Source organism: Caloenas nicobarica, chromosome 5 (genome assembly GCF_036013445.1).
Source record: "Caloenas nicobarica isolate bCalNic1 chromosome 5, bCalNic1.hap1, whole genome shotgun sequence".
NCBI classification, from domain to species: domain Eukaryota; kingdom Metazoa; phylum Chordata; class Aves; order Columbiformes; family Columbidae; genus Caloenas; species Caloenas nicobarica.
Genome location: NC_088249.1, coordinates 53,441,970 through 53,458,331, shown reverse-complemented (window position 1 = coordinate 53,458,331; position 16,362 = coordinate 53,441,970). Strand labels below are relative to the sequence as shown.

The 16,362-nt window shown below is 42.7% G+C and overlaps 2 protein-coding genes across 2 annotated transcripts; both read right to left on the bottom strand.

The window, feature by feature from the left end:
• Positions 1-1,432: 1,432 nt before the first annotated feature.
• Positions 1,433-11,703, bottom strand: SAAL1 (serum amyloid A like 1). The gene is made up of 12 exons (XM_065635938.1): positions 11,529-11,703; positions 11,187-11,300; positions 9,754-9,837; positions 8,331-8,410; positions 7,892-7,951; positions 7,520-7,635; positions 6,011-6,194; positions 5,669-5,751; positions 5,336-5,524; positions 4,347-4,543; positions 3,734-3,826; positions 1,433-3,063 (listed from the first exon to the last, which is right to left on the bottom strand). The coding sequence occupies exons 1-12, from the start codon at positions 11,640-11,642 to the stop codon at positions 2,971-2,973; spliced, it is 1,407 nt and encodes a 468-aa protein (XP_065492010.1). The 5' UTR covers positions 11,643-11,703; the 3' UTR covers positions 1,433-2,970.
• A 319-nt stretch (positions 11,704-12,022) lies between these two features.
• LOC135989364 (serum amyloid A protein-like) lies at positions 12,023-13,713 on the bottom strand. Its single transcript, XM_065636145.1, has 4 exons — positions 13,662-13,713; positions 13,289-13,409; positions 12,676-12,814; positions 12,023-12,242 (listed from the first exon to the last, which is right to left on the bottom strand). The coding sequence occupies exons 2-4, from the start codon at positions 13,380-13,382 to the stop codon at positions 12,101-12,103; spliced, it is 375 nt and encodes a 124-aa protein (XP_065492217.1). The 5' UTR covers positions 13,383-13,409; positions 13,662-13,713; the 3' UTR covers positions 12,023-12,100.
• Positions 13,714-16,362: the final 2,649 nt, after the last annotated feature.

The window sequence follows — 16,362 nt, the reverse complement described above, 5'->3', positions numbered from 1 at the left end:
GTGAGTCAAAAGAACGTTAGAATGCTATCTTTAAATGAAATTATTGTATGGATCTATTAAGTCTAATTTAAGGCCTTCCAGTCTGATTTCTATCTCTGCTTTCTAGGTGTGCTTATGCCACAATTCACATCCTGCTCTGTCCAAGCAGGACTGCATTCCTTTTTCTTTTTATTAGTTCAATGCTTCAGATACCGGCTTTTTGTTCAGAGCTCTGCACAAAGCACTGACAAGTGCTTCTCTTTTTTTGCCAGAGGAGGATGTTATGGATGTAAACAGATCCTTGGTCTGGAAGAAAGCTGCCCAGAGAAATCTGGCTTGCCAATCGGTGTCAAAGCATGGCTAGGAGAGCGAACGAAAAAAACAAACAAACCAACAAACACCAAAACCCCTCCCAACAAAAGAAACCACCACCACCAAAAGAACCAGACACATGATGATCACGAAGCACAGACTACAGGAGATCCCTGCTGGCAAGACAATGAAACACACACACACCATTTCCAAACACATCATTCGCTTGGTACAACAAAGTTTCTTCCACATCTGAATACCAAAACCCTGCACGTTTACCTCACATTCCACTTGGCACCAGCCTTTCACTCCTAAAGCCAGTGTGGCCTGACACGTGCAGCACAGACCGCACAAGAGCAGCTGTTCTGCAGGGCAAAGGGGGAATTCAGTCTCCATTTCACCAAGTTTATGAAGCATAAAAATTTCTGGCCATACTTGAATTCTCATTCTGATGAAGCAAGGCTGATGGACCCATTTCTGCAGCTGCTTCTATTGCAGAAGAGCAGGAGGACGGGACCCGCTTGGTTTCCCGCTTACTGACATGGGTGATTTTTTCTACCACAGGCAGGCATTAGATATCATCCCACTTAGACAATAATGATATGCATATCTCACCTACTTGTTATTAGTGATACCGCATTGAACAATTAATCAGTCAATACTGGATACTTGTCTATTGAAAAGAAGGAATAAAACTTAAAACAAACAAACAAACAAACCCCAGATCTTGTTTCAGCTTTTTTGTGCATTAAACAACTACTGCAAAACATCAATAACTACAACAAATTTCAAGACATGAGCCAGAGATAATTCTTAACTACGGTCAACAACCATACTTATGATACACCTGGGGACAAACTAAGCTCAGAAAAATGTTAACAACTGGATGAGAGACACTGACTTCCAGACCATAAAAATGACTATGCAAAGCAAGAAAGAGAGAGATAAAACGAGTTTCAATGAAGGACAACGTATTTTACAGGACATTGACATTATAACAAGGTTCCATTTTCCTCTTACAAATGACATAGTAACAGACATTTCCAGTGGCTCAGAAAACAAATTTAATTGACACTTAGAATGAAGGAAAGCATACAGGTCTTTTTTTTTTAAAAAAGAAACTTTATTACAAATCTGTAGGTTTAAGAAAATATCCAAAAACTGTCAAAGTAGTATGAAAAATGCTGTCATTCTATTCACAGTTACCAGTTTTCTCCAATAAACATAGCATACAAAAATCAACAGAAGCCATGGCAATTCTTTCTGGTGACACAAGCCAGATATTGTAATTTTAAATCCCCTGCTGACAACTAGGATGCTGCTGGCTGCCCAAGGGAACGATTTAATTGCACTATTTTTGAAAACTGGAAGTTTGCATGAAAAGGCTATGTACATATACACACACTGTATTTTACCACATGTACAGGTAACTCAGGCAAACAAACCGCCACGCAGCACAATACTTAAATCTACAAAAACCTATATAACCAGGGAATGTCTGTATATGGTATTAGGTTATTCTCTGTGCTCTGGTTACCATTTTCTTTTACATTCCAAACCCAACAAACACCAATTCTCTTCCACTCTTATTTATAGAACAGTGAACCTGACCTGTTGTTATACTGTCTTTTCAGACACAGAAAACGTTAGCTGCACTGCATGCAGGCAAGTGACCTAAAAATGCAATGCAGTTAAAACATAATATAATTAAAAGTGGGATTTTTAGAAGACTGTAGACTGAATTTACTGCAAGTGACCTAACACCTTAAACTCCCCTGAAAAACAGTGGCTAATATGGTACTTCTAATGTCATTCACAGATAATTCATAAGACACATGAACGAGGAAAGAACTGGCTGATACATGTTACATTCTTGAAGTGTAAGTATAGACTACTTTAAAAAAGCAGACAATTTGCAAGTATGCCACAGATTAAAACCAAACCTGCCCACAACTCCAACTCTGAGTAACTGGCTGCAATGGTTGGAAGCTGCAGCACAGATCATTGGTAACCAAATTCTCAAATCCTTTAAACTGCAGAGGACCTAAATGCCACAACTCAGAGCTACAGTGCAGAAGAGGCTTCAATCTAAGAAGTGTGAAAATTTTAAAGGAGCGGGATGAAATAATTCTGCCACAATACCTGCTTAAAGTACTGACATAATCTAAAAGAGGAAAAAAATCCCAAACTACGCTGTGTAATTTAACTCTGTTTTCATCAGGTCCGTGAAGGTCCTTGGGCAGAGGACATCTGGGATTTCCTATCAATCAAACATCCTTTTGCCAACAGCAACATGGAAGAAGCCAGCATCATGTTAAAAAACTACTCAGTGCATTTCATTCATTTTGCTGTTTCAACTTAAGTCAAAAAGCACAGAATCAAGAGTTATTCGAAGAACACTATGCTACAGAGGAGCAGTTAGAAATGAACAGTCTCTTATCACTAGAGCAAACAGGATGGAAGATGTAGAACTGAATTTACAGTAATTTCCTTCCCCATGCAGACCAGATTAACCCTAGGTTAAGCAGGGCTACCTGGAACATTTCTTAAAAGCCACTTGTTGGTAAGAAGTTTGCCTCATTCTCCTGCATTTACTGAAAACTTGATTTCTGAAACACTGTAATAAAACAGTAAAAAAAAATCTTCATTCCAAAGAAGGAAAATATTTCATGTACATTCTTAGGTGTTAACCTTCAGGCTTGGGAAACGTTTTTCTAGATTGTCAGCAAGTGTCTGATCAGCCTCACGCAGAACTTCAAGGAAACTCTCCACCTGGAAATAAATTGCAAACACAGAAAAAGAAAAAAAAAATTGTATGGAACACAGAGTTCTTATACTTGGTATAGGAGGTCTTTCTACTCCTGTGCCTTCCCACCAACCATAGCCAGGACCAGCCATATTCCAGAATAATGGAAAACGCTCCACAGTAGATACCTTCCTCCTAAATCCCACAATTTCAGCTGGTCTAAATTTTGAAACATCATCATCTTCCCCAAACTCTTATTTTATTGTTTAAAAGTACATAAATAAAAGCTCCCTATGAAAAATATTTACAATAATTTTTCTAATAAAAAGTACAAGACAAATTTTCAGATAGCATAAATTTGCAGATATCCACACATTTCAGCACAGTTTGACCCTTATACCCGCTGATGATCTAGGCCAGCGGGAGTAGCTACATTTATACAGTCCTAAAATTACATTCAGCCCTTTGAAGGCAACCACGAGTCTGATGTGTCCTCCTGTGAAAATGATGTTGACACCCCGATCTAGGCAAAACTCTGGCTGAAGTAAGCCAGAAGAGACGGAGGGTAACACTGCCTAGAAGGGCATATTACCTGTGCCTGAGTAACTCTGTCCTGCCTCTACATCTGATTCTGAAAGGTCTTGCCACTCAACTAGTATTTTTTCAGTTGTGTTAAAGACCTTGTAATGTACTCACTGATGTGAAATACAGAGGTAAGAGGTTCTGAAATGCACAGGAGCATGTCTGTTCATTTAAATGTCCCTGGTGTAGTCCTTCTAACGTATTTTCCTGGGAAATAAAATGAGAAATACAACTAGCATGTCATGAACACCTGTCGAAAGAGCAAACTCAAAATCGTGCAGTGTCTGCAAGTGTGCACTTAATTCTCAAAAATGGGTAAAACAACATTCTCAGAGAATGCCCAAGGTAGCTAATACAACAAGGTGTGAAAGCTCACACAGCACAAGTCTCTTAATCTGAGAGCTCCCATAATAAAGAAATCCAGTGGAGAAGGTGAGCTTATATATTGATACTCTTGCCTTTTCTTAAATAAATTTGCTTTCATTCAAAAGAAACGGTAACATACACCTAGAGAATTTATCATACTGAATCTTGGCCTGAAGGCATCCAGTTCAGAAAACCTGAGTCCCTGCCATCTAACACATATTGCTGCTCACCTTCTGATTGATTCTCTCAAGAATTTCCCATACGCAATTTCAGTTGCACAGAAAAATGCCCACATTAATAGTAACAGCTTTTTTCCTTACGTATCCTGCAGAAATCCCTTTCTGAATTTTGTTTTTCTTACCTTGGTTAGTTCTTGAAGCATATTGGAAAGTAATTCACAGCAAATATCCTTCAAAATTTTTAAATGGAAATCTTCCTCGTTCAGATCAGCCTTTCCAGTCTCTTGTTCTTCAGACTCTTTTGATTTATCAACAGATCTCTTTCCACAGCCCTCCATGTATTGTAAGATACGAATCAAGCTCCCAATCAGAGGCATATCTAATATAAAGTAACAAGAAACTGGAAGTTTAATGCTGAAAATTTTTCCCCATCCTTTCAAGGCATTAGAATTTTGAAACACACCGCAAGATTTGATACAAAGCCCACAAGAATGTATATTCTGGCAGTGTTATGTTTTATCAAAGGCTGTTTTAAAAAGGCAAGTGGAAATGTAGTAGAAAACCCAAACCATTTTTTCTGCAAGCTAACCTGTATCTATAAAAAGTATATGCCAGTCGGAAGGAATATGAGAAGCAAAATATCTCTAGTAGTAATTCAGAGAGACTAGTACATTAAGTTTGCATCCAGATAATCCTAATTTATAAACCACACTGACAGATACTGCAGATGACCCTGCCTCACATTCCCTTTTAATTCTAAAGACTTATCCACGGATTGAAAAGAAACAAGTGATAAAGATGGATTTAAGTACGTGCAGAATCTCCCACTACTAACAAAAATTACTATCAAGACCTCACATTTTAGCAAAGATGAATTCTGCAGTTTTCATTAATTTACCCAATGGAGAAGACTGAAGAGGATTTGTAGATTCCATCACTTTAACTCTTTAGAGATATCCAGTACCTGAACTTTGCGATAGCTGTTATTTTTAGTCACCAATAAAGAGCCCTCATGTATTCAAACATGTAACTGAGTTGTGTTCTGAATTGATCTCTAGTAAACAGTGATAAATTAAACACCTTTCACCCCACATACATAAAGTCAATCCTAACAATAACTTTAAAAAAGCCCAAACAAACAAACAAAAACCCAGAAAAAAGCACAACTTGCTTTTCCTCATCTTGGTGTATTCTTGTTCTGTCTGTGAAGCAAACATAGCAGACAGCACGGACAAAATAGAGGCCAATACAGTCTTCTGCTCCTGCACAATGATCGGTGGATCATCTGGCTGGCAAAGTTCATGGCAAACAAGGTCATAAAGCAAAGTCCAAGTCTCTTTTCCTCCATCAGGAGCCTGCACTTGAGAAAGAAAGAAAGAGAACCGACCAAACCATCAAATTTAATCTAGGTAAGTGAATTATTTTTCTCCCCATTAAATATCTGATGATGTGGAAGTTTCTGCCATTCTTGGTCCTACCATATGTAGCAATTCAAGTGTCTTACCGATAGCCTGAATACCCTCATCCACTGTGGTCAGGAGCTGCAAAATATGCATATAAACATCAAGTCCTTCCGGATTATCTGACCTACACAGAACAAACAAAAACAAAGACAAATTAAAGATACTCTGTATGTTTTGGACACACAGAAGACCATTAGCGATCACTGCCATTCTCTTTGCTAACGAACTAGTTGACTCATTTCAACTGGTAAGTACAGGGAAATACAATCTAGTGATCTGTCAACCTATGCAGCTCCCACCAAAATCAAGATGTTCAGACACAGGGCTTAACAAGGTTATGAGGAATCTCCTCAGCCATGAAATGGAAAACAAATCTCACATACCGGACTTGTTTGGCTGCTTCAAGTATACAAGGCACAATTTTAAAGTCTGGAAGTTCTTCAGGGGAATCGTCAACAGACGGTCCCACAGACCGACACGTGCCATTTTTAATCCAGTTTAACATCAGCTCTTCATCTAGATCGAAGAGTTTGTCCACTACTTCACCCACTTTTACCAGCAATTCAACTGCACAAGAGAGAATGTATAAATTTCAACAAGACTAAAAACAAAGAACAAAAATTAGCTCACAAAATGCTAATATATAAATTATTCAGGGTAAATGCAGGGCTGAAATGTCATAGTTTTGTTCATGACCTACTAATGGTTGCTACGTTCATTTCCTTTTTGTGGCGCAGATCAGGTGAAGAGTTTGATAAATAGGGATTGCTGGAAAGCCCACAGTCACCTTCCACCTTATCATGCCATTTATAAAGCAGGAACTTTATTCTGCAAAGAGACTTGAGGTTCCTGAAAAGTCATAACTTCTGCTTCTGAAGTAAAACTTTCCAAGATTTGTCCTTAAGTACGCAGTTTCCTGCTACCGTTACATCTGCCAATCTGCATTTTGCTTAAGCAGAGCTGTGATTTCAATTGCACAGAGCAGGATTTCTGAGGATTTTCATTTAAAAAACAAAACAAAACAAACACACAAACATAGAGCTAATGTTCTTCAAATTAAATAGCTAAATTATTAGGAAACTTAGGCAAATAATAATAAATATTATTTTTATTATAAATAAATATAATAAATATAAATAAATATAAAATATAAATAAATTTTATCTTTATTTATATTTATTATTTATATAAAATAGATATATTTATATATTTATATATAAATATATATAAACAAAAATATAAATATAAATAAATATAAAATAAATATTATAAATATTATAAAACTTAGGCTAAATAACTGCTGTTACGATTCAGCTGGACATGAAAAAAAAATGCTATTCAAAATATGTCCATGATGAGGTGCTTAGTTTTTTTGCTAAATTAGTGCTATCACAGAAGAGGGATTTGTGTCCCACTGACCGCACACCCAAAGCCTGTGCAGTGCTCTGCTGTCTTTCAGAGTAACTGAATTATTCCTCCAGTTCACATTGCTCAAGTATGGTAGTTTTAAAATGGAAAATATGTATCTGATTTGAAAAAAAAAAAAAGTAAATGAGGCCTTTTTCAAGGATCAAAAATGAAATGCATATCCCTGAATGAGGACTATGTACTTTCCTTGACTGTGCCAAATAACACTTCCATCTATTAGACTTGTTTTTATTCCCCCACAGAGTTTTCTTATCACAACCAGTGCTTTTCTAGTTTTATATATATTTTCAAACTTGCAAAGGCAGGACAAATTTATTTTGGTGTGCCTTAAATTAATGAGGTTTGTTTTATTTTAAAGAAATGCTGTACTCCCAGCTGAAAATATTTGTTTTGAAATTGCACACTTCAGTTGTTATCTTTTTCTGCAAACACCCACTAATTCCCAGCTTGTTTCGGCAACTCACCATTTGTAGAGCTGGACATGATAAAGCAAACACAGTCATACACAGATGGGTTTTCTCGTATTCTCTCAACCCAGACATTGGCCACCTCAGGCTGGGAGAGGCAAGTTAATAACAACCTAGACAAGAATTGCCCATTTAACAAATCAGAAGAAAATTCATTGATTTTAGCTGTACAAGTATAAATCCAAAATAATAAGAATGATGTGCCAGAAACAGGAATCTAGCTCACAGTGAATCGATTCCAGAACAATGCGGAAATGACAAGAGCAAGAGAGGATAATAAAATAGTGAGCCCACATGTCAATTATCTTCCCAGGCCTCAGAACACAGCAGAACTACACTAATAATGCATTAATTTCTGAGATGTCCTACCTGCTTGTTTCCAGAAGAGTCGGAGAGTCCGAATCACACAAACGTTGCAATAGCACTTGGCTTTAAGGAGAAAATGCAAGATAAGAGTTAATAAAAACTATTTTTGTTTAATAAAAAGTTATAAAAAGGTCAATTTCATAGCTGCAGCCATGTTCTGAGATTAAAAATTTTCCTGACTGTGCCAGCATTACCAGTGTTTCAAGATTGCCAAACTCAGAAATTAAAGATTCAAGAACCTGACTTGTGATTAAAAACAAAGAAAAAATAGTATCCTTTTTTTTCTTCACTGAACACTTCCCACTTAAATAAGGTAAGCCAAAAAGGTGTGAATAAACACAAGGCATGGCAGGCAAACTTGGTTCCTTCTATAACGTACATTTGATGATTATGAGTCCAGAAAAGCAGTAGTCATACACGTATAAAGCACATACACACTTACCCAAGACTCTCATCTTTACTAATGGACATGCATATGTCTTGGAAACAGGCCATATTTCCTAATATTCCCACACAGATTTCCTGAAAAGTCAAAACACAGTATAATGAAGCAACTGCAGCACAGTTCACAATTTATTTCCGCAGCCATAAGACAAAAGTAAGAAAGGTTCAAAGATGTTTTCTAGTTTGATTTCCAAGTTCTCATGATCCACCAGTTCCAAGGCAGACACAGATTTTTCTACAGGGTGTCATTAAACTAGCCTAAAATATGACAAGTACTATTAACTTATTTTGGTGTTAAGGCATTCCATAAAAGCAAATATATCTTGAAATCAACTTGCATGTTCTATGCACACTGTTTTGAAACTAATCTGTCATCCCTATTATTAAAGCAGTAAGGAGTCCTAAGAACAAAAATATCACCATCTGAGTGCAACCCTCACAGATACTCACTTCCTCACAAAAGAAAGGGGTCTTGACACCAGCTTCCAGTAAAGCCCATTTTCTGATTGCAGAGATTAAAAACAAAACCAAAAGAAACAAGAAGAAACCAACCCATATGCCAAAGCAGCGCATTGCAGGAGGATATTCATGCCTAGACAACCATTAAAAGACACACACTTCTATGAAGTGGACAGTGAGAGCGGTGAAACATCTGCAGGTGACCGGTGCTAACAAAGAATGTCCTGGGAATCGCTCGCTTTTAGCAACTTTAAGTTGGAAGTCAACCCTCACCACTGCAAGTTATATTTTTTATTAACACTCTACTACCTCTGCTAAATTACAGCAGACACTCTGGCAGCCACTATTTCAAGAAACTACCCATGACAGCCAATTTGCACTGACTTCCAAATTTTGGTTGTATTTTCAAAGCCCTATGTATCTATACTTCATCTTCTGAAGTAAAGCTTCTGGTAACTCCAGAGAAAGAGGAGTTACACCAACACTGAATAGGTTTGAAAATCCTATATTGAATCCTGTGTAATACAAGCTGAAAAAGAATGACATCGAAAAAAAGGAAAGAAAAAAATGGCGTCTAGCAGTTCCTAACCACTAAGATTACTTTTGTAGCTCTGACTAAACAAATTCATGACCATTCCTGTTCAGTAATCATGAAACAAGTCATGAGAGAAAAGGCCAGCCTTTACTGTTTTTTACAATGAGCCTTAAAACCAGGTTTGATAAACTTAGTCCTTTATCAATAATGACATATCAGCTATAGCATCACTGAAATACCTACTGATTAGACCATATTAAAAATACTGCAAAAAAGCATTTTTAAATGTGATTTTGTGTTTTCTCCTTGTTTCCTTAACCTATTCAAAGGTGCAATGGGAGGTGGAGGGAGATAAGTGCAAATGCATGTACAGAGCTATCTACTATTTCTATTAATATGGGACAGGTTTTTAACAGTCCATACTTACAGTAAGGCGAGGGCATTTTGACTTGGCAAAAACTCCCATGAATATATCGGGGGCATTGAACTCCTGAAGAAATAAAGCGACGTCCTGTGGAGAAAGTGAATGGAGAAGTAAATGGACTTTCACAATTTACATAGATCAAACCTTGTCTCACAGAACAGGGACTGGATCAACGAGACGTCAAACTCATAACAAGAGATTAGTTATTTCCTAACAGTTACTAACAATATTGTGCTATACCACCATCCTCGCTTTTCAATGAGAGACCGGCGAGTCCCTGTGGGCATTCAGGTTGCCAGTGATGTGCTATACAATGAACCAAAAAGTCACACTTAGTATCTTTTGCTCTCTGTCTCAAAAGAGGGGCAGAGATTCTAAGTCAGAATTCAGCAAATACCATGTCTGCAGACAGTGGCATCACCCAGACATACAAAAAGAAACAAGAGAAGGGATTACCATTAGCACTTGATCTGAGCATACAAAAGAGGAAATTTCCTCCTTATTTTAGCACATTAAAACACAAGATTAGTTCTCTATTTGGGAGTAAATGACACATCTTCCATGTTTATTTAAAATATCTAAACAAAGAGCCGGTAATAAAATAATAATAATTTTTTATATATATATGTCTTACTTGAGAATTTGTTCCAGCATTTCAGAATGTTGAGAAAAATACAAAAAAGTTATGTTACATTGCCATTTCAAGTCTGTAGCTGAAGTTTAAAAATTGTTTATCTATCAAACTATGCTTACTAGCAGGACGTATTACATTTGCTACAGAAAAATACACCTACTTAGAGATGTCATCAATATTATCTCCATAATCAAGCTCCTGAAGATACAGGCTATGCACCTCAGTTAATTTCAGCTACAGCTAAGGTACTGTCTTCTCATAACTCTGAGCTTCAGTTCAATTCCTCCACATAATACAGAAAACCAAGAGGTGTGACTTTGGCTCCATTTATGCCAGCTGACCCCAAGCAACAGCACCGCATGATCCACCAGGCACCTGGAGAGCAGGTCAGGCAGAGCACCTTGTTTCTTTTACATTCACACACAGCTCTGCTTTACATCCTCAAACAGCAGAACAGGGCCCAGCAGCTCGGACACAGCCAAAGGCCTGCTGCTGCAAACCAGCGCTGGGCCTAAGAGCGCACACAAAGTACTTGCTCATCTTGAAAAGCGGCCTCCGCAATGAGCCTGCTTGGTGCCAGTTCTCCACACCTGCCCTGCCTAATGACTCAGGGGGCACTGCCAGCCACACCAGGGGAGAAGCAATGCCACCGAAACCAGCAGGGTGGCCGAGCCCGTGTGTCCCCGCGTAACTAACTCCGTGTGACCCCGTGTCACCCGCTGCCAGCGGGATCCTGACCCGACAGGCTCAGGAACAGACGCGGGGCAGGAGCTGTGACCCGCCCCCGAGGTCTGGCCCCTACCTCGTCCATCGACATGTCCCACACTTTGCAAATGTCATTCTCCATCTCTTCGTCCAGTTCTGTCTGAACTCCCTCGGGACTGGCGGCGGGCTCCGTCTTCTCGGGGCTGATCACCTGAGGGAACGCGGGGGTACATGAGCTACGGCCAAGGAACGCCGTGGGACACTAACGCCGACCTATCGCTTCGGACACAGTTTAAAAAGCCCCACACAGCGAGGGAACCGCTGTGTCGTGTCCTGCGTCTCCCCGGCCCCGGCAAGCGCCGCACCCGTGAGGCGCCGCCGTGCCCGGGCCCGCCGGCCTCTTCCCCGCCGCGGCGCCCCCGCCCGCCCAGGCCCGCACCTCGATGAGGCGGGTGAGGATGCTGAACAGCCAGTGCTTGCTGTACACCGTGTTCCCCACCGCGTCACCCTCCTCCTCCGCCTCGCTGGAGGGCGGCGAGGGGTTGCGGTCCATGGCGGCCCGGCCCCGGCAGCACCGCCACAGCCGCGCCGGCGACAACGAGGCGGTGGCGGCGGCCAGAGCGGCGCCCGGGAGGCGCCCCGCAGCGCCCCCTGCCGGGGCGGGCCGGCGGGAGGCCGCCGCGGGCCTTGGCGGGGTCTCAGCGGCCGAGGCGGAGCCAAGTCGATTCGGGTCCGTGACGGCGGGACGCGACCGCCCCCACCGCGGAAAGCGGCCCCCGGGCTCCCAGGGCAGCCTAAGGGCCGAGGGAGATCCCCGCCCCTTGGCCGCGCCGCTGGCCCCGTGATGCCCCGACACGGCCCCGCGGGGGCGCGCCCCGGGAGCTGCCGTGGCTGCGGGTCCCCGCCCCAGAAGGAAGGCAGCGGCGAGGGGAGCAGTTTTCAGAATAAATTCTTTATTTGGCTGTACGGAAGAGGTGTATCGGGAGCAGAGGTGGCCTCCTGGGGGCCGCGTTAGTATTTGCTGGGAAGGCCTTTAGGCCTGTAGCGGTTGGGGTCGCCGCCGTTCCGGCCCCACCGGTTGGCCTCCTGGTCCGCTCGGGTGTCCTCTGCGCCTCTGCCGCTCACACCGCTCTGCCAGAGCTCCCGGGCGTCACTAGCGGGAAGAAAAAAGGCCACCTGAGCCAGCTAGCGTTTAACTCCGCTCCGCGTTGATTTCCTCCCTCGTGTAAAACCAGCTTTCCCACGGGACTTCTGAAAGCGAGACACAAGCACGTCTTCGGTTCTTGTCAGCGAACCGCAGTGGAACCCGTAACTGTTGTGTCAGAAGATGAACCAGCAAGGAAAGAGAGTTCCTTAGCACCAGAAATGCAGAGGTGAGGAATCTGCCTTCTCAGGAGGACAAGAATAAAGGTTCATGCTCATGTGGGAGGAGGGACACCATTCCTACACAGACTGGCTGTTCAGACATTAACTGCTCCCCCTCCGCTGTCCTAGGCCAAAAACTGAGCACAACTCCAAAAGAACTTCAGCTGGAATGCCTGGATCCCTAGTAACTCACTGTTGACAAGCCAGATACACCCCATTACCTGATCACTTTGGCTGCCCAGGCACCACCAGGTCCTCTTCGGGCAGCATCATAATTCCCACGAGCATGGAAATATTTGTCAGCACCTTTATAATTTGCCTCACGCATGTCCTTGTATGCTCTGTACATATCCCGTGCTCCTGAAGAAAGCAGAGAAACAGAGATTATGTTGGCTTTAAAGAGTCCCAGAAACAGTTAAGTACCACTTCAGCCAGGAGCTGAAAGGTCTAAGGAGCAGTAACACAGAGAGGCACTTCTCCACAAGGGCCTTTGCACAGGAGTGTGCCCATGGACAGGGCCTGCGGGGGCTGATCAAGGCCCTCTTAGAGAATCATTTCAGTTGGAAGAGATCCTCGGGATCATCGAGTCCAACCATAACCTACCTCTAGCACTAAACCATGTCCCTAAGAACCTCGTCTAAATGCCTTTTAAACACCTCCAGGGATGGTGACTCCACCACTTCCCTGGGCCACTTCCCAGCAGCAGAAACCAGTGGGGTCCCTCTTGTGGAGCTGCAGACCTCCCTGCTCCGAGGACTGTGTCCGCTGGCTGCCAGTAAGCTGTGCTTGGGGTTGGGGTTCCTGAGAGAAGGGCTCGTGGTAACAGCAGCTTACCTCCAATTGCATCCACGACAAATCGTCTGCCTGGGATATCAGCACTTGCACATAGAATAAGGGAAAGCAACACGAGGCAGATACAGACCCTCATGGTTCCCGGCTCAACCTTGACACGGAGCTGTGAGACAATCAGAGAGAGGAGCGGTTTTGGAGCACCTTCGAAAGACTGAAGACATAGCACCCACAGCTGTGCCTGGGCAGCCACCCCAGCGCTGATGGCCACCCCAGGGACCCACTGCTCCCCACATGAGGGCTGATGCCCTCTGTGCAACCACTACCTGGGCTCAAGACTCCACAACAGAGGCAGATGGACATGAGAATACCAGCTAAAATCACATAGTACAGCTCACAAATTTAGAAAATCACTCACCGCTGCAGAAGGCCAAAGCCAGAGGAGATGGAGCTTGTCTTGTGTGCTCTCAGACTCAGAGAGGGTATTTATAAGCAGTTCAAACCCCTCAAAATAGGAAATTGGAAAGGAACCTCATGGGTGGGAATTCCCCTTTCCCACTTCAAAAACAGAAATTACAGTAAGCCTGTCCTTGCCCTTACCAAAAGTTCATAGCTCCTGTTACACAATTTTTTTAGAAAGTATGTGGTGCTTTGCAGCTCTCCACAGGACTATTTGCTCCTCATAACAAACAGGATGAGAAACTGCCTCAAAGACTGAAGTGTTCTCTGTGCTTGAAGTGTTCTGTGTGCTTGAAGTGTTGCGGTTGGCTTAAGGGTGACACTTTGGTTTGGCTCTTGTGGTGAACAGAGCTTGGAGAAGGTTCCTGATGCTGCCCAGGGAGGGTATGGAGTCTCCTCTGGAGATATTCAAAACCTGCCTGGACACATTCCTTTGTAACCTGATCTAGGTGTTCCTGCTCCAGCAGGGGGATTGGACTAGATGATCTTTCGAGGTCCCTTCCAATCCCTAACATTCTGTGATTCTGTGTGATTCTGTGACGGTCTGCACTGTACATTAAAGCACAAGGTTGGGTCTGGGTCTGTGCACAAGGAACGGTCAGCTGCCTTACCAAATCTACTAAGTGAAATTTCCATGCATGCTGGGATGACAGGATGGATCCCAGAGCTGACGGAATGGAAAATGTGAAGAGTTGCTCTTAGCTCCATTGCAAAGCAAACTGCATACACCTATGCCCTTGCCGAGTGTGCTTTAAGATAGCACACACACACGCGCGCTACCATAAGGCAGGCTGCAATGGTTTGTCCTGCCTTTGCTTGCTCTCACGGGTCCTTCTCAAGGGACTTCAGCCATCCTGCTGCAACCGCAGCTTGAGCTTAATGCAGGAGAGTTTTTGATGCAGTAGTAAACAATTTGCCTAATGGGAAATTCAGATCCATACAGCCACAACTCTGCTAGATTTTAATATCAATATATTAACCATCGGGCTTTATCAGCATGGTTTGCAGTTTGAGTGCCCACTGTGCTCTCCCTGCTCGGGAGCCTGCTTGGTGCTTGCTGCACTTGGTTAACAACTGACACAACTGCTCCCCTGCAGAAAGCTCTGGGTTTGAGCACAGTTGCACTTCAGACTGCAAGTACAGAATGTCTCCTCCTTGTGTGGTCTCATACATGATTTAACAAGTCTAAGAGAGCTGCTTTAAGTTCACTGCAGAAGTGGCATGGCCCCATTCACAACTCTTGTCACTTTAAACAATTAGCAGCTGGACCTGAAGGGCAGAGGCATGAGGTGAAAGAGGTGCAAGAACAAAGGGACCTAATAAAGTGCAAGCAGCTCACTCACTTCCTTGGGTATCACTGGACTTCAAACGAGGTTAGCTTGAGGGAAGAAGAGGAGACGTTTTCCACAGACAGGCCCAGAGCAGCAGGACAGGTATTCTCTAATACCCTATCTCTGAATGGAACAATTTGAGACAAGGAGAAATCTAAACCCTAACCAACAGACAAGGAAACTTTGCAAAAAGCAGGGGGCCAGACGCATGATTTTGTCCCCTGCTACCTGTGAACCTGATGCTTAACAGCATAACAGCTCAGGTACTGCAGAGACTACAGTGTTGGGTTTTGCTGCAACTCTGTTCACATCCTAGTGATTATTAAACCCTTAACAGTACGCATCAGCTCAAGTGCCTTCTCCACTGGCCTTGCCTGTCACCTTTATGGTTTTGATTTTTTTTAAAAAAAAGAAGACTGGAAAATTATTCCTGTAAGTTGTACTACAGGCTCACTAACGCATGTGCTGTTTTGCCCAGGGACCTAGAACAGAGCATTGCCTTCAAAACTGACTTAAGGAACTTTTCCCTACAAGAGCTCTGATGTTTTGGACCATAGGGGATATTTCTGAGTCTCTCGATGTGGTCTGATGTGTTTCACATTCTCTCCAAACCAAAATTTTCTGCAAAAAGTACAAAGAGAAGGGTACTTGCAAGAACGTAGGTGCTGGATGAGATCTTTAGATCTCGGATTGTATCCCCTTGACTTGTCTCTAACAAGGAGGACAGCAGCAGTGACAATGCAGGAGCTTGCTACAGTAACTGAGCTACAGCACCAGCTTCATGCTCCAGCAGGTAACGGCCCAAGCACTGCTTTCCCGTATCCTCTTGACCTGCTTTCTGGCTCTCAGCCCTTGGCCCACAGAAACAAGTTGCAGCCAAAACTCTTGTTTTTGCAACAGAAACAGGCAAGCTGCCTCTGAGCATGCAGAAGGGTTTGAATGGAATATTCCTTTCTGACCCAGCACTAAAACACAGAGTGTGCGTGCACCCTGGCTAAACAGAAGACATATATTTCGCAATCTAAGTGAGTCTCAGATTGAGAAAGAGGATGAGGTGAATTCCCAGCTGAGGCCCAATAACAAATGCAGTTATTCCTTATTCCGGGAAGTAGCAGCACCCTAAGTTTACACAGGCAAGGATTCAGGAGTTTTGCCAAGCTGCTCTATGAAATATTTACTAGCATTGGCCTCAGGCTTATCGATGTGTAAAACAACTGCAAACTTGGCCCCTCTTCAGGAAACAATGCATATACAGATGTTTATCTTAAAATTCATTTTCCCATAGGTTTTGATGATGAGTCTAACTGTGTTTTTGAGGCAGCTATGAGG